This window comes from Bufo gargarizans, chromosome 7 (genome assembly GCF_014858855.1).
Source record: "Bufo gargarizans isolate SCDJY-AF-19 chromosome 7, ASM1485885v1, whole genome shotgun sequence".
Lineage (NCBI taxonomy): Eukaryota > Metazoa > Chordata > Amphibia > Anura > Bufonidae > Bufo > Bufo gargarizans.
Genome location: NC_058086.1, coordinates 162850355 through 162869436, shown reverse-complemented (window position 1 = coordinate 162869436; position 19082 = coordinate 162850355). Strand labels below are relative to the sequence as shown.

The window sequence follows — 19082 nt, the reverse complement described above, 5'->3', positions numbered from 1 at the left end:
GATGTCTGACATGGGGTTCTGATCTGAGGTCTGATTAACATTGGGGGTCTGATTGCTGGTCTGACCTGAGGTGTAATGGGAAAATATTTTTTTCTTATTATCCTCCTCTAAAACCTAGGTGTGTCTTAGAGGGCGAAAAATATGGTCCTTTAAACCAGCCATTGTCTGAAGCAGAGAGAAGATACCAGGACCACAAAGAGGAGAAGCGGGGGGGGGAGGGGGGCACCAAAATGTAGCTTCGCTTGTGTTGGCAAAAATCCTTGCACCGGCCCTGATCATAGGTACAAATCTGCTGACAGATGCCCTTTAATCGATTCTCCCAAAAAATATGGGGTCATTTATTAAACATTGTGCCCCTGTGTTTGTATGTACGTGACAGTTTATTCGCTCTATAATGTATGTAATGACACAAAATCTTTTTGAATTACACGTTCTGCGCCTTAAAGGGATGCTCCGGGAATTAAGAAAATGAAAATACTTAAATATTACTTTATTATAAATATATTCTCAAATGCCTTTCATTATTTATAATGGCTCGTTTTGTTTGGGGGGCAATCATCAGGGGAAACAAAATGGCCGCTGTCCTATTAGTTCACACAAAACCTGTCCTGATCACACATGAGGACGAGTTACTTTACAACACTAAGGTAAAGAGCTGCCTCATCCTCCTCCTCTCTACTTGTCAGGTATTATGATCCTGAATACAGATGATAAGAACTTTAGCTGAATCTCTGGGGAATTTAGTTCATGAGGAGACATGATGTTTCCTCATCCTCTCCATTCCCACAGAGATTCACCTGTATTCAGGATCATAATCCCTGACGAGCAGAGCAGAGAGGAGGATGAGGCAGCACTATGGCTCATTGTGGTGATGTAACTTGTCCTGCTGTGTGATTAGGACAGGTTTTGTGTGTATTAATAGGACGGCGGACATTTTATTTCTCCTAATGATTGGTCCCTAGACAAAACAAGCCATTCTAAGTAATGAAAAGTATTTGTGAATATAAAGTATTTTAATTTTTTTATTCCCGGAGAGCCCCTTTAATAAAGTGTGAAATCACTACTAGCGGGGCATTCCTAAGTGACCCAGTTCAATATAGACCAGAACCTCGCCACCACCACCCATGCTGCTTGTAATCGTTCCGCTATGCCGCTGCCTTTATAGTCAGGCGATTGTACTAATGAGCATGTTGGCACCTTTAGCATATGCATTTCTCTTAGAATACAAGGAGCGTTCTGTTCGCCAGGAGTGGCTGCTCTTAGAGAAGGTTTTAGTGCGCCCGTCTTCTGCGCTCAAATGCCCTTTTGTGCTAACAATGCATTTGAAGTTTGTCGCTGTGCAGGGCATTGCTCAGGCCATCTGGCTTATTGTTGGCTTACCATCTCTCGGATAGGGGCTCTGCAGTTGGGAGACAGTTGGAGGAGACGCACATTCCTATCGTCCTCCTTAGTAAGAGAGGCTTGAGCAAGTAGGCTGCCTCTAAATGTCTGGGCCACATTGTTCTGCATCATTGTTCTTTTGATATGAATGGAAACCTTGTGCCTTCAGTTTGGTCACACTGGTTGCAACATCTTTCCCAGACAGCACAAAATCAGCCTCCTGTCCTGATGTAGCAGAGTCGAATGTATCATAGTAGTTGAACCAGGGGCGTAGCTATAGTGGAAGCAGGGGAAGCTTTGGGGCCCTGACCCAGAAGGGGCCCATCTAGGTGGAGGAGGGCTAAAAGACTATGTCAGGGCCCCCTCAAAAGTATTACACAATGAAATTATATACAGTGACAGTATAGACAATGTAGAAAACGGATGGAACAGCTGCCGGGCCGGGTCTGAGCGATCTTTACTAGCCACAGGAATGGGGGCGGCATGAAAGGAAGGGGTTGCTAAAAAATTACTGGGGGAGAGGGGCCCCATTCAATAATTTGCTGTGGGGCCCAGTAATTTCTATCTACGCCACTGAGATGAACCTTATCATATTTTCTGGAGAGAAGGAGAGTTTCGGAGACAAATTAAGCTGAGGTGCATCTCCGTGATGACGTCATATGTGTGAAGCGTGGCTAGATCTTCAAATGTCAGCTATGCAGCTGCATGCCTCTTTTGGAGAGACAGTCCCTCTTTTTGAACCAAGTCCCTCTGTCCCTCTTTGATCCTTAAATGTCCCTCTTTTTGACCAGGAGAATTAATGCATACATGGGCATTAATAAATTTACTATATTGATCTTTACTAAAGTGTATGGTTTCTACTTGTATATTAGACCACAATTTTAATATTTTGTGCAATTTGAACCTTAAAATATCTATAATCCGAGGATTTATCTGCTAATATTTAAATGGATATTGAAGCGCATATTACATGCTGTAAAAAAAAAATAAAGGAACTTGCACTCACCTCACCGATCCCCAGCTGCTGCAGTTGTGACGGAGTCAGTAATTATGCTTTGCGCGGAGTTAGAGGCGTGGCCTAGTATGAAAAAAACTGCCGTGATGCGCGCCGCTCATATTGTCCCTCTTTGCATCTTTCTAAAGTTGGGAGGTATGCAGCTGTTCTTGAAGCATTGACTTGCTGTACAGATAAATAGTCTACATAAAAAGGTTTATGCACTCAGTTATCATTCAGGAATTCTGCAGACCCCACAGCAAAGCCTGGAAAAGGGCCTCCCAAAGTCAGGCTAGAACTGCGGTGATGCCGGCAGACCGTGTTTATCAGTACGAGATGCCTGTGCCCGGTCTCCTGTTTATAGCCAGGTCTCATATTAATGTCGGAGGATTTGATTGATGACAGTTCAGACTTCAGCTGCAATTAGCTGCATACTTATTCTTTACATTTGTAAAAACAGACTCATTCTGTATATATAAAGTGGACCCGTCACCTCCCCTGACAGGTCTGTTTTACTAACTACTTGCATTCCCCATGTAATAATAATTCTGGAGCATCTATTCTTGTGACTCTATGATGTGCCATTCCTTTATTATTCCTGCTAGAATTTATGAATGACTTACTTAATAGCAGTTTGCAATGAAGGTCCAGAGGGGTGTTACCTGCTGAGGTTGTGCCCTTGCACAGTCTGACACAATACAATCAGTGCTGCCAGTGTCAAACTGTGCGAGGACACACTCCCATCTGGACCTTCACTGCAGAATGCTGGTAAGTCATTCATAGCTTGAAGGAATAATAGAGGAATGGAAGAACATAAAGTCATAAGGATAGATGCTCCAGAATTGTTATTACATGGAGAATGGAGGTAGTTACTAAAGCAGATGTGTCCAGAGAGGTGACAGGTCCCTATTAAAGGTCATTTTATTTTAGGCTTCATTGATATTGTTTTACTGATTTATTATTTTACTGACTTATTTTGTGTGTACCACTTTGAAAGGATGTTGAGGTGGCCATAAGCATTAGGTAATGGTCTACCAAAACTGGCGTTTCATATGGCAGTGTGGAACTAGTTCTGCCCTTCCTGCTAAGCCCCTACACCCCGACCACTTTTCAGAAAAGCAGTGATGGCAGCGTAAAACAAAAAAATCACAGATGTTTTCCTCAAATCATAGTTTTGCAAAAATGTGTATCTTTTTGATACCACTCTACTGATACACTGGGGGGCAGATTTACCAAACTGGTGTAAAGTAGAAATGACTTAGTTGCCCATAGCAACCAATCAGATTCCACCTTTCATTTTCCAAAGGAGCTGTGAAAAATGAAAGGTGGAATCTGATTGGTTGCTATGGGCAACAAAGCCAGTTCTACTTTACAGCAGTTCTGATAAATCTCCCCCTGGGTTTGTAGATTCCACTCAATGCGTTTTCAGGATCTCTCAACTCTCCCCAATGATAATGTCAAAGTAAGAAGGATCGGGCATGTTGTATTTCAGCATGACTTGTTCCTGCATGAGATAAGTGGTTTACAATGGGGCTACACAGGGATCTTGGCCTTGATACATGATCGTTAAGTAGCACTGCAGCCATTGAACTGAATGGGTTTGCAGTTTGACTCAAAAGGTTCCACGACTTCGACCCCAGAATCGCAAAATATCCAGCAGGCCTTCAGCTTACGCGCTTTTTCCATTTTGATTTACAGGACCAGGCAATGAAAACATGATCATACCTGGCCCTGTCAATTAAAGTGCAGAGGGTGCGGCAGGGAGCTGAGCCTCTAGGTGTAATGGCAACGCCCCCGTTGCTCCTAGAGGCTAATTTGCATATATTAAAACCTAATTTTTCTCAGCAATGCGGACACATATGAACATGGGACCAACACAGACGCCTTCAGCTGCCAAGTGCACATGTAACAGGTCAGCCAGCGTCATAGGTACAAATCTGCTGATAGAGGCCCTTTAAGTAGCTGGTCATGTCTGCTTGTAGTATATCTCCCTCGGTAATAATGGCGCTTATGAGGCCACCACTACAATGAGCGCCTGCTCTGCTCCGGTTGGCTCTGTGACTACCAAAGATGATAGTTGGTATAGCACTATCATCCTTATGGAAATTTGTGCCCCTCACACCTGTCTGCTTTCCATGTCCACTTCAGTTATTAGTTATGCATTTTCCCAATATGTTAGATGAGTTTGCCCTTGGAGCTTCCATGCGTTGGCATACGCAGGGAAGTATTGCGGTGGTGATCTAACAGCTGTGATTATACCAGGAAAAGAATAGCCATCACTTTACCGTAATCCTTACATAATCTACAAGTGGCTCACCAGACACAGACTGTAGACACACGTAATATGCCGAGTGCTCTGACCACGCTCTAAGGATCGTGTTTAATAGACAATATACACATAGTCAGCACTCGAGGTATCAACTCAAAAGAGCTGAGACAACAAAATGTTATAGATCCCCAAATATAAAATATATGTAATTTTATATTTGGGAATCCATTAAAATGAATTGTTTCATATTCTTTGAGTGTTTGACTTGAGTGCCGACTATCTGTCTTTAGCTAGGACAAGAGAGGGAGAGTGCACATGGGAGAGCCTGCAGGCAGGGGCGTAGCTATAGGGGGTGCAGAGGTAGCAGTCGCTACCGGAACCAGGAGCCTGAGGGGCCCAAAGACCCTTGTGCCTCATAAGAACAACGGTATTTTAGAAAGTGCATGCAGGTCAAGTTACACCTCTGGTTGGAGGGAAGGGGTTAAGTCAAGAATTTGGCATGGGATGGGGAAGGGGGGTGCCGTTTAAATTTTTGCCTCAGATAGCAGAACGGCTATGTGCCTCCCTTTCCCTGTCCACAAAGCACTGAGGTAAGGGATGCCCAAGCTCAACCCTTGCACCAGGGCCCATGAGCCTTTAGCTACACCTCTGCCTGCAGGATATATAGAAGGGAGCCGGCTGTGTTGCGCTGAGGGTGCAACAATCCGCTGAGGCTTGAATGTAGGTGCCGCCCCACCAGGCTGAATGCTGGATAAATGGGAAGGGAAAGAAGAAGAGAACAGTGACTTCAGTGCTCGGCACTACCTCCAGAAGACAGTTAGGATATACTGTAGTTCGGGTTCAGGAATTGTTTTTATTAGTTAATTTGCAACGCATTTCCAGTCCGCATCGGACCTTTCTTCAGGCATTAACATCTATCATAATCTATTAACAAACTATCTGTCCGTTATTTTTACTTAAAGGGAACCTGTCAGCGGCAAAAACCACCCCAAACCGCCAGCAGTACCTTCAAGTAGCCGGCAGTGAGTTTCTAATGATTTTCTTCCTGCGGTCAGATGCAGTAAAAGCAGGAAGAAACGTTCTTTTATCCTCCGTCCTTGCTATTTTCGAGTCACTCTTGAAGTCAAGCGGGCAGCGGCCTCCTTGCTACAAGTCAAGGTAATCACACCCCCTTCCCTGCCCCTTCTCCTGTGACTGACAGCCGGCTGTCGGGCATACGCGTGGTCAGTCACAGCAAAGGGGCAGGGAAGGGGGCGCGGTTACCTTGACTTGTAGCAAGGAGGCCGCTGCCCGCTTGACTTCAAGAGTGACTCAAAAATAGCGCGGACGGAGGATAAAATAAAGTTTTTTCCTGCTTTTACCGCATCTGACTGCAGGAAGAAAATCATCATTAGAAACTCACTGCCGGCTACTTGAAGGTACTGCTGGCGGTTTGGGGTGGGTTTTGCCGCTGACAGGTTCCCTTCAACCTTATGGTTAGTTATATGAACATAGATGATGTCCGTGGCGGAGATACTGGAATGGAAGGAGAGGTACATAATGGAGAGGTTGGCTACATCTATGCAAAAGCGTCCTCTAAGAAACAAAATAAGATTCACCTGTAGAACCTCTTAACAGGATTTCCACGGACACTTGGAATGTTGGCTGGAAATGCTTTACAACGCAAAGGTCACTGCCCAACTGCTCCGAGGTCAAACTCATTTTGTATAAGGCTGGCAGGTTAACAGGCACATGTTGGAGGGGATCAGAACAGGTTTATCCTCTGTCATGACCACTTTTGAGAGGTGGATGGATGGTGTCACTGATGGTACTGGAATGTGTGATGTCATAAAGAGGTGAGTAGGGCTCACGGTCACGTAGACTAAAGCGTAGGGTAGAGAATGGGGGAAGCTTCACAACTCTGCTGCGGAAGTAAGAAGAAACACAAAAGCTTCTCTGCTGCTCAACAGAGCCAGGCTAATCTTCAAGGACTCGCTATTTGTTGTTGTTGTCCTAAGGCCATTTTTGTTATTTGAGGCTACTTTCACACTTGCGTTTGGTGCGGATCCCTCATAGGTCTGCACAGACGGATCCGTTGAAATAATACAAACGTCTGCATCCGTTCAGAACGGATCCGTTTGTATTATCTTTAACATAGCCAAGACGGATCCGTCTTGAACACCATTGAAAGTCAATGGAGGACAGATCCGTTTTCTATTGTGTCAAAGAAAATGGATCCGTCCCCGTTGACTTACATTGTGTGTCAGAACAGATCCGTTTGGCTTAAGCAGCATTTTGGTGTCCGCCTCCAGAGCGGAATGGAGACGGAACGGAGGCAAACCGCGGCATTCTGAGCGGATTCTTTTCCATTCAGAATGCATTAGTGCCAAACTGATCCGTTTTGGACCGCTTGTGAGAGCCCTGAACGGATCTCACAACCGGAAAGCCAAAACGCCAGTGTGAAAGCAAAGGCTAATATGAGAGTCTTACATGTGTCTACTGAGAAGGCAATAATTGGGAAGGAACCTTTCTGTCCAGTAAACTGCCTGCTCATCACTGGGGGTAAGAGCTACATTTACAAGCAGCAATCACCTTCACTGTATGGGAATGAGTAATAGGTACTGCTATAGCCCGTCCAGATTAATTGTCTCAGGGCAGAAGATCGCTGTTCACACAGCAAAATCTGCTGCTCAGAAATGAGGATTTAGGTGCCCATGTAAACGATCACCCAATGGTTTTTCTTGGTTATCAGGTGATCTTCAGGACCTTTACACGAGCCGATTCTCATAATTGACTCAGTAATTGCCCCCATGTAGATCCGCTTTATGCAAGTTTCACACTAGTGTTAGACAGTTTGCTGGAAATGTCTGGATCCAGCAATGCCGGATGCTACCGAATGCCCAGCAGCCCCTTTATCTATAATGGGGACTGGCGGAGAATAGATCCGGCCACAACCCAGCAAGTATGCCGAAAAATGGCCGGACGAAAACCGCTGCATGCAGCAGTTTTCGTACAGCCGATTCTTAGAATTTTTGCCGGGTTGCGGCCAGATCTCCCCCAGTCACCATTATAGTTTATTGGCCTGGATGGCAACGCAGTAGCTACCGGCAATGCTGGAATTCAGAGAGATCCGGCAGGCTGTTCCCTGCCGGAAAAGCATGCCAGATACAACTGCGCTAGTGTGAAACTAGCCTTAGAGCTGGGCTTGCACAGTAGATTGTCATTTGAACCCAGCTATCTAATGTGTGTAGGGGTTGTCTGAACTTTTCCCTAACAACAGATGTTGGGGGAGAAAAAAGACTGGGCTGTTGGATTTCAACATGGTCAATCCTTTATTTTTTCTCAAGGGAGAAAGGCTCCTGCCAGAGGGAGTTATAGCGAATGCTCTTGCAGCCACTTACATGTTGAAATCGAACAGTCTGATCCTCTGCCATCAGGGAAAGGCCTCATGCACACGACCGTGGTGTGCAAAGCGCAGACAAAAATAGGACATGTTATATTTTTTTGGCGGGGCCACGGAACGGAGCAACGGATGCGGACAGCACACGGAGTGCTGTCCGCATCTTTTGCGGCCCCATTGAAGTGAATGGCTCGGATGCGGACCAAAACAACGGACATGTGCATGAGGTCTAACATTGAGATGTTCCACCAGTTTCCGACATACTCAGCAGGGTTGGCTGACATTAATCTAATGTATATGGTGAACTTTAATATGTAATATGCTGCCTTTGCCTACTCTTTACTATCCTATTTTTGTATTTTTTGTTTTCTATTCCCAGTTACAGTTGGTAGCTGAATAGTGTAATTTCTCAGTGGTTTCCTATCAGTACAGGTCCGGATAGTGCTTACGCCATGTCTCTCACCATGGCCGTTGTGCAGCGTTGTTCTATGGGCACGTGTTGAGCTCTCAGCGCCCTGTTTCATCTCACTTCACAGGCAGTAATGTAGCCAGCATTTGTTCTTCCTCTCTTTGAGGGGATGAGAAGATCTGAAAGGTTTAGCTTTTTAGGTGTAACTAAACAAACATCATAGAGGAGGGGGTCGCCTTTAGTCTGCAGGATACAGTGATCAGCGAGCTGATTGTCAAGGAAGGAAAAGGAATTTGTAAAGCTTCTGGAAATCAGCTTGATACAGATAGGTCTTTAAAGATAAAGCATGAAACCCCTACATGTGTCTTCTGCCATTAGTTTTTTTTGTAGGACTACTCATCTGTATCTGTGCCTATTCTATTCACTGGACTTCCCTCGCACAGTGATGCATGTCACCACTTGTCACACGCACAAACAGAAATGGAGCTTGAAAAAGGCTCATGCTTGAGCCGAAACGTCGCTTTTGCCATCACATGTGTGATTAAAAACATCTTTTGAGAGGATACGCTTGGAGTGCAGTCCGATTTTTTTACTCTTTATATATATATATATATTTTATATACACTCTAAGCACCTCCAGCCAACATTTATTAATTAGATTAGCATGTAGCTCTTATATATTCACACATCATTGGTTTTGCACTGATGGAGACATGCACCCCTTTAGTCCGGGATGCAGACCAAACATACCCATTGAAGTCCACGGGTCCGTGAAAGAGCACAAACACAACATGGATGGCATCTGCAGTGGCGTAACTAAAAATTACTGGGCCCCAGAGCAAATTTTTTACCTGCACACAGATGATCAGATGCAAGCCCAAGACCATGCTGCCCAACATTTGCTGGGAATCCACCTAATCAGTTCATTTTCCTATAGTTTTAGAATTCTATACTTTTTGATTTTTGGGAATTATTTGTGCAGTTCCGCTCTGTAGTCGTTTATCTGTATAGGTGACCCTACTCTGTTACAGTTACAACCTTGTGTTTGTGTGTCATGGATCTGTTAGTCTTCAGTGTAAGGACACGACAGCCCTATGTAGAATTGATAACCTGCTGTAAAATTCCAGGAATCTTAGTTGGAAGGATCGTGCTTGAATGTGAAAGTACATTATTCACTTCGCTGGTGACAGCTGCTCACTTTCCGCCTAATTTTTGGGAGTGCACAGCTGTGCTGGACAGCATTTCACGCTCAGAAGGCTCTGCTGGATTGACTCCCACTCCGAAACAAGTAAACTGTGTAATATACTTTTACAGTGTGCACCACAGCATCACCCCTATGTCGGTGCTGAAATGTAGTACGTACAATACCTACTGGGGTCACACTGTGGTGGCTTCATATAAAAAGTTTACTTTAATGTAAATAACTTTTAGAAGTAAAAAGAGATTTATAGTCTAATATGTTTCACATGATTTCTTTGAAAATTGCTTATGCAGTTCATAAATTAAGGGTGAATGGAGTCCACCCCCTGGAATGCACCCAACTTGTGCTAAATCTGCCTTTTATGGGTGGAGCTTACACAAGTCCTGCCCATTTTTGACCTGGGACTGCCTGAATTTGCAGACTGTTGCCTGTCTGTATTGTGTTTTCTAAGTCATTTCTGAGAAAACGCCCACAACCTGGAACATAAAGTGATAAAACCCCACAAAAACAAAAAATGTTAGCAACAAAAAATGAACAGTGCAGGTGCTTTTAGAAAACCTGATTGCTTTGTCCCTCACACTAGATAATAATGATGATGGTAATAAAAATCCAGAAATTAATACATTCTTATCTACTAGTTTCTTACATCTGATCATTTTAAGGCAAAATCTTAACTCCTTGATGTATATAACAATAAGAAAAAGTGCTTTTAATCCATATGCAGATGAGCAATCAAGTGCACCAGAATCAGGCCCAAGCCACTCTGTGCACCCTTGCTCCTCTTGCTTCGTGTACCAGCTCCTCCCTACTTTTTCATTGACAGGGCCAGGTTTGCTCATATTCATCTTGCCTGGTCCTGTCAATCAAGAAGGAGAGGGAGGGGCTGGCAGAGGAAGCAGGAGGAGCAAGGGTGCACAGAGTGGCTTGGGCCCCGCCCTCAGTGCACTTAACTGCTCATTTGAATATGGATTAAAAGCTATTTTTCTCCAGAATGAAGCAACACATCACTAAGTGAGAAGTATCATTACATTCAGCTGAGCTAGCCCTACAAGACATTGTGCTTGGTTTACCGGGGAATTCCCTTTAATTTGTCCCTAGGTTTTGTTACTCATGAAAACATGCTCCCAAAAAGTGGCTAGCCAGGGGGTAGAACATAATACTGTATTAAACTACATCATTGCTATGTACAGAACAGGAAAGAAAGGGCGACTTAATTTTAAGCTGTCTGTGACTCATGAGTGATCCACTTTGATGATAAGGATGGTGGGTCATAACTGAGGCCAAATCATGTGTGAATCATGGAAAATTGTAGGATGCAATTTTAGGCATTTTCAATGTAATGCTGCTTTTCCTTAACCAACAAAGATTGAGTTGTTGATTTTGTGTAAATGAAGATACTATCATTTTGTGATTTTTTTAAAGCCAGAATTCTGGAGTGTAGAGCGTGATAAATTCCCCCAAAAATCACTGGCCTCATCAGTGATGTGTCCACAAGTGGCATAGGATCAGGGGACAGATTGGCAACTTAAAGTGGCCCTAGAAAAAAACTAAAAGTGGCCTCATATTGTAGGCAGGACCAAATTGATAGAAGGCAAGACAACAGGGACTGCAATACCATAGGGCAGCACAACGTACCGCCGCAGCAGTACCAAATACCACAGTGCAACACAAAATACTGCCGCCCTCTCCACAGTATTCAACTGTATCATCATCCTGAGGACAGTAATACAGTTGAATTCAGGAGGGTAACTGTGGCGGTTGAGCATCAGATCATTACGTACCTGGCCTCCAGTCATCGGGAGAGCTTCGGTGGCCCCCTAGGCATTGGCCCACCAGGAAATTTCCCTGTAGGGTCTATGACCAATCCTCCCCTGCATGTGATCCAGCAGTGATGTGCCTCTTGGGGATGCATCACTGCTGAGGCCAGTCATTGAGAAGCAGTGCACATGACACCAACATCCTTAGGGGCCAGAAGTTCTCCAAACAGCAGGTCAGTATGACCATAATTCTAGAAAAAACTTTAAAGGGAACCTCTCACATTGAAAATGCACTTCGATTTCAGGTAGTAGATGATCTGAGTATATTGAGATATATAAAAAAAGATCCTGTATAACTTGTCATTTATCGATCTAAAACTGTGCTCATTCTGGGCTTAGGAGTCCAGTGGGCGGTCCTGCTCAGTGACCTTTAGCTATATCTGTATGCACATCTGTATGCAATCATTGAGTAAGGATTCCTCCTGGACTCCTAAGCTCAAAATGAGCAGAGATCAATAAATCTTTTCTACAAAACTATATATCAATCTGCTCAACTCCTGTTCTACAACATGCTCCCACAGATCGGACACTATGTTCAACGCCAGAGTTTAACTTTAAAATAATTGCATTCTTTAACTGCTCAAATATCTTTCATCTACAAAATTGAGATTTTACAAATGTCTGTGGATGTTTGTGCATCTCCCCCACTTTATGGGAATACATATGGACACTTAAAGTTGGAACCGCCAGATGATTACGTGTGTGGCCAGCTTTTCAATAATGAGAATTTCTAGTTACAATGATATGTTTAGTTTAGTATATGAATGAACATAACCAACAGCCTTTATTTACTTTTTGTTTTTGCTCCGCCCGGACACCATCTTTTATCTCCTCGTATACAGAGACATGTTTGACATTCTGTGATTGTGTGTTCCTTTCTAGATGTTAGTAAGATTGAGAGACAATAGTGGTTTGATGTTCTGACATCATTCCTTGGCTAATATGGCAGCAAGAACGAGCTCCATAGTAACGGCCATCAGCCCACAAGTATAGATGAAGGTAACGACTGACGCCAAGCACCTCACCGCTTATCAAATACGAGAGGCTAAATATTTACCCAGTTGAGCATGGCACACTTGATGTTCCCAGAGTCTGTGTGGGGAGGCAGGTAATAATAGACAATTATATGCTTTATCTTCTCCTGTAAACCACCATGGGCACGGCAGAGATGTAGAAGATATTGCTGTACGTTTATCCCCTGAAACAAATGTTTCGGGGGATCTTTTTCCCTCATCAGTATATTGGATAGTGATTGGCTGGATGAGATGCCTTCATTGCAAGTTGGGGGGAGATTGTACTGGTTTCCATTGAAGAGACCCAGCCGGCGGATGGAGACTTATGTTGAAACGATGCTCCATGGGAAAACAAATATGCATATGAGTTCAGGTCAGCCACAGAAGATATTCCTCCAAAAGGTAAAGCAAAACATCTGTAGACTCTTTGCCCCTCATCAGTCCTGTGCGGGATACTGGTTGGCTGGATGAGATGTCTTCATTGCAAGTCGGAGGTGGGGGGGACGATTGTACTGGTTCTCATTGAAGAGAGCCATCCAATGAGTAAATGGAGACTTATTTTCAAGCAATGCTCATGGAAAAATAAGTATCAAATTAGCCCATATTGGCCAAACCAAAGCAATTTCCCATGTGTCGCTTGACGGTAAGTCTCAGAAAAGTTGCGTGACAAAAACATTTGTGCAATTATTTAAGGTTAGGGCTACACATGTGTCAGGCGACATGAAAAGCGCGCAACATTGCTTCCAAGTATCCTCAGTGGTATAGCAGAAAATACAACACTGTTAGATTTTTGCAGGGCATAAGTCGCACGAGACTTTGCTCTTATGGACCACAATGGCAGTCACACATGACTGCAACTTTTTGTGATTTGGTTGTGTTTTTACAAATGACAGCTCTAAAACAATCTCTGCAATTTGCTGTCACGCAACACATGTCACTGTGAAGCCCCAGCCTAAAAGCTGTGATTTGGCTGTAAAGTTACAGAAAAGTTGCAGGCAAGTTGCATTCTGGTTGTAAGAGAGGAAAGTCGTGTGCGACTAAAAATCCAACTGCAATTGTCGCATTGCAGTATGTCACATGTCACACTGCAACACCGTTGATAATCATTGGGTGCATTGTCACCGTGTAGCCCCAGATCTAAAGGTAAAGTGACCCATTGGTAGACACTGAGGGGCAAGAACACCAAAAAAGCTGCGTTGCTCTTCATTTCAGAGGAATTTCTGGTTTGGCTAACATGAACAAATCTGCATACTTTTTTTCCCATGAAGCATTGTCTGACAATAAGTCCGACCAGGTCTGTTCAATGAGAACCCACCACCATCACAAGCTGCATCAAAGGCTTCTCATCTAGTCAACCAGTACCCTGCAACGTATTGGTGAAGGACCCCAAAACGGCTATCTCCGGAGGCTCTTTTTTTCGGAGGAGTCTCTGATTTGGTGACATGAGATAATTTGCATACTTTTGGGGTTTGTGAAATACAGGAAAACCCACTGTCACGGCCTTTGGTTTGCGCTGTGACACTGTTGCCACACTTGCGGTTGCCCACGGCAACTTGTTGCTGTAAGAGCATGCGGTGGCAGTGTCTCGGCCTTTTGGGTGATTGCCGTGACTTGGTTGTCACGCATGCTGTTGCCGGTGGTAACGTGTGGTTTGGTATGCTTGTGTGTGCACTTCCCCTTTAAGTGGCTTCCTTCCTCTGTCTGGTGTTGGAAGGGTCAGGCCCATTAATTTGAATGGGATTGAGTTTGTGCCTAGGCCATGTGAACACTAGGTTTATGTGTGTGTGGGTGTGGCTGCTTGGGCTATTTAGCCTCTGCTGGATGCCTAAAGCTCAGTCTTCCTCCAGCCTTGGTGTATGCTGGTGGTTCACTGTTCCTAGCTTTTACCATCTGTCCAGTGAGGGCTACCCTTGTGGTCATTGATGTTATTATGGTGTCTCTTTCCCTTCTTATCTTTTGGTTTGCGTGGGTTATGTTCAGGGTGTTGTATGTCTTGTGTTGTGTTACATGGCTTGTGAGGTTTGGTGTCCAGCATGTTTGCTAGACATTCCCCTGTCTCACGTTTATTAGAGCTATGGGTGTCCTGGGTTCCTGTGTGGTTGTGGTTTGTGCTGTGTCCTTAATTTTGGTGTGGACAGCAGCACTTGTGCACGGGTTCCAGTTAGTGTGTCTGTGGCAGGTAAGTGTGTTATGGGTTTCGCTTACCTGCCAACTCCATATGCAGTATGTGTTCCCCTCTCCTTGCAGCCTGGCCTCAGATAGAGACTCCTGTTCCTCCATGACTGGGATGAACAGGCCGTCTCTTCCCGGCTCCTTGGTGAGGGCTTTCCAAGGTGACTCAGGGTCTTTAGAAATCCAGAGTATGAGCCGTCCTACCATCGGGGTCCGCTCATACGGTGAGGAGTCAGGGAGAGGATTAGGGATGCTGTAGGAGGTGACCTGCTCCCTTATTACTCCTTTTGGCCAGGCTGATCCCCTTTTACCCTTTGACACCGCACGGTGGGGGGCTTCCCCCACTCCCCACTGTGACACCCACCTACAGTAGCAGAATAGAGGAGTACCTAAACTCAGATGCCCCACCAAGATGTCTTAGTGACCAATACAGTTTGTCAAAAGGTCCAATAACATCAAAAAGTATCTCACTGTATATGTTCAATATTACAGGTTATGTAGGATAAGGCTAACATATGAAATGTGTATACACAACATAGCTTGCTCCAGCTGAAATGGGAGCTAGAATGATATTCTGGGGCCTCAGATTCTGCTTGACTTGGAGCTCCAGCCATATTCAGATTACTATGTATTCAGGTCAGAAGAAACATCAAGCAAAAAAAGGCAGTGGAGTGAGTATCTATTTTGTTCGGAAGTGTTTAGTTTTAGCAAATAAATTTCGAGGTCACAGATCTAAAGAACCAATTACATAATCAGTCAACCCTGGTAACAAAACCCAGACGTAAAAGCATGGAGGCCTTTTTAAGTAGGGACTGTGATGGAAAGTAGCCAAAGTCACACTGGAGAACAGAGGCTCCGTGAATGGGAAAGCGTCTCAGGTTCCGTGGTGAGCACAAGAGACCACTCTGTAAAGGGAAATGTAGTTTCTTTCTTTTGCCTGACACAGCATTTGTTAGGCCTCTTGAAAATGGAGAATTCTGTATCTTTTTGTCTCGACAATTATGAAAACTGCTCTGTTCCTTCTCTTTTTTTGTCAGGACTGAAGAATGATGGCCGCTGGGAAATTTGCCAGTTACCACAGAAACGTGCAAACGAACCATCCTTTCCCACTGGCATCGTCAATGGATCTTCTAAGTAGCAAATCCCCCCTTGCTGAGCGGCGGGCTGATTCGTTTCAGAATGTATGTATCCATGGCACATTACCACGTAAAAAGAAGGACAGGACTCCCATTAGATCCAGTGACATGTTCAGCCACATGGGAACCTTGCCACACTCCAAGTCTCACAGGCTACCAACTTCTAAAATGCAGGATATAATAGAGGAATATTCATTTCAGGACAGGAGAACAGCAATGTATCCCACCAGGTAATGTAAAAAAAATAATTGCTACTGACTGTTTTGAAGGCTTGGAACACCTGCAAAGCCTTTTTGGGGCCAAAAACATAATTTTTTGTAAAAGTATTTGTGTTAAAAATTTTACATTGTTTGTCTTTTGCAGCTTCTTTGTATCACAATACATAGCAACCTGCAGAATGCTGTTCTGTGATAAACCCATGAGACTGTCTGTCTCTATAACACATAAGTGGTATTTACATCATGAAATTATGGCTTATTCACAAAATGTGCTATAAATCTCAGAAAGGGTTGTGTCCCAACTCTGGGACTCCCACCTATCTCAAGAAGAGGGCCCTTTCTTTTGGCAAATGGAGAGATGGCTACACATGCGTGACACACATGGGCATCCCAAAAAATAGCCAAGGTTACTGGGGTTCAAGACGGATCCCCATTCTTTGTGGTCCTGTGTATATGCCAAGTGTTGGGATGGAAATACCCCTTTTAAAGGGGTTCTCTGGGATTTTCATATTGCTAGCCTATCCTCAGGATAGATTATCAGTATCTGATTGGTCCAACACCCGACACCCCCACGATCACCCGGCCTCCTCGCAGCTCCGTACATTATATAGCGGTTTTGCTTGGTATTACAGCTCAGGCCCATTAATTTGAATGGGATTGAGTTTGTGCCTAGGCCATGTGACTGGTGTACATGACATCAGCTAATCGGCAGGGGTCCCGGGTGTCAGACCCCCACCGATCAAATACTGATGACCTATCCTGAGGATCGGCCATTAATATTAAAATCCCAGAAAACCCCTTGAAATATTACACAACTGTCTCATGACAAAGATTCTTGTGTGGCCCCAGCCTTAAAACTTGTCTCCTCCTGAGAACCAAGGGAATAATAATTAACCGTGATCTGTCATCCATAGAGTTGGGCTCCAGTGGTCCCCGGCCTCCATACTAGTTGCTAGGTCTGCTCCCGCCTTAGTTCCGCACATGTTGAGTACTGAGCTCAGACTCACGATTGTAGGGGTGGCCATTTTATGCTGGTATATGTGCAGATGCCAATATACCACCTCTGTTCTAGCGGTCAAGGAATTCAAGCGCTCTATGCATCCTTTTCTATCCGCCATATTTAGATATAGCTATAGAACCTTTATATTTGGGAGACATGATAGGCACAGCGCAGAAGCTGAGTGTATTTCCCAAGTATTTTTTACAAGCCTTTACTCATTTGTCAGGACTTTTCAGTCACTGCTGCACAGATAGAAACCACTTTGTAGAGGTTTATAGAAGACAAAGGGTCTATAATGTCTACAGGCTTACAACAAATGGGTAAACACCCAGCAGATTGCTGCTCTGTAAAGGGCGAACAACAAAGTGCTGCTCTCTGTGCCTGTTCAGTCTAGTTTGTACATTTTATTACACCGTGCATTCGGTCTATGACCAGAAGCTGAAAATACCAGATGTTATCAGTACACAGCAATTGGAGCTTGCTTCTACCAAGTAATTATGCCCTACCATTTAAAGGTAAGAGAAGGTCAACCAGAAAAAATGTGAAAACTTCAGTGGAAAGGTCTGAAGGTCTTGTTCAGTCCAAGTACAAAGACAACTGGACTACAATATAACACAGTTTCGGGCAGTTACGTAGACATTCCAAAATGTGGAGACTGGTGGTAGCAGCAAAGGAATTTGTGGGCAGTCTCAGGTCATTCTGGGGCAGTGAGGAAGCCACTGGACAGTTGCCCAGAATGGACCTACTTTTGATTTTGATCACGTGGGTTCGCACCACCTTGCTGCATTTTAACAATTTTAACTACAGCTTTTACAAGGGTAGATTTGGGAGCTATAGTCGTCATCAGGGCCACATAACCCTGTGAGCCTTACCAAACTTAGCCTGATTCCTCCTCAGATTATTTGGTTGTTTATATTAGAACATTTGGCCATTTTCCTCATTTGGATTTCATATATTATTACAGCCTTCATTACAAACCATCTGCTTCCTTAAAGGGGTTGTCCAAGCACAAACTCAAAATTAATTACCAGTTCATGACTATTTACTGGCCTCAGCAGTGACAAGTCTCCAAGCGGCATGTGACCACTGAGCCTCTGATGTCACATACTGCTGGGGGGCACGTCACTGCCAAGGCCAGTGAATGGCTGCATTGGTGCACGTGACCGCAGACAGATGTTGTACTTTTGGTCCACAGGGGACCAGAAACAGAAGGGACAGGACTTCTAGTCCACGGGGGATCAGAAACAGAAGGGACAGGTCCCTCAGCGCTGGAACGAAGCTGCTTTCAAGAGGTGAGTTTTTTCCTTTATTGTACACACATTTCCATTAGAAATTAATTTTGGGTTGGTGATCGGATAGCTCCTTTAAGGTTCTGTACACATCATAGATGTGGCTTTTTGTTTATAACAGAAGTCACAATGCTGTGCCAGATTTGTCACTTTTTTAGACACACACAGCATCTGACAGACCCTGTTGACTTATGATGGGATCTGTGAAGCCCTGCTGACATGTCCACAAAGTCATTTTTTCCTTCAAAAACAATGGAACTTCCAACACAGATCTGAAAAGAGCAGTTCAGGGTATTCCAGCTTCGTCCCATTCAAGTGAACGCTAACACAAACACTAGGCAGTAAATGGCTGTGCAGGTAAATTCCTTCAAACAGCTGATCGGTTGGGATGCTGAGAGGTTGGACCCCCACTTCATAGTGGGCAACAGTCCCAAATTTTCAGGGACTATCCCTAATTTTCAGTAACAGTCCCTGCAAATTTACGCTGTCCCGGGCTGAAAATGGACGGGCTTATGTAAACTTTGCCGATAAATGGGCAGTCCCGCTTGATTTGGCGCTGTTACGGGATGGAATCCCTAATTTAGTCAACGGCAATGTTGGTAAGTATGCGGTCTGTTATTGATGGCCTGTCCTTAGGATGGGCCATCAATAGTCCAAACCTGTAAAACCCCTTTAAAGATACATGAAGGATGTTTCTAATCAATGTTCTGAGAATTTTCCACTATGCCTCAAGTACATTTCCAATAAAGTAACAAACATATAAGTCATTAACGGGATGGCCATCACTATCTGATTGTAGGCGTCT

At 44.3% G+C, this 19082-nt stretch overlaps 1 protein-coding gene across 1 annotated transcript in view; it reads left to right on the top strand.

The window, feature by feature from the left end:
* The window catches only part of BCAR3 (BCAR3 adaptor protein, NSP family member), a 104536-nt gene that overhangs the window by 6101 nt on the left and 79353 nt on the right, over positions 1-19082 (top strand). Inside the window, exon 2 of the mRNA XM_044301586.1 lies at positions 15672-16000. Within this exon, the coding sequence (XP_044157521.1) occupies positions 15681-16000 (320 nt within the window). The 5' untranslated portion in view covers positions 15672-15680. The remainder of the gene's footprint in view (positions 1-15671; positions 16001-19082) is intronic.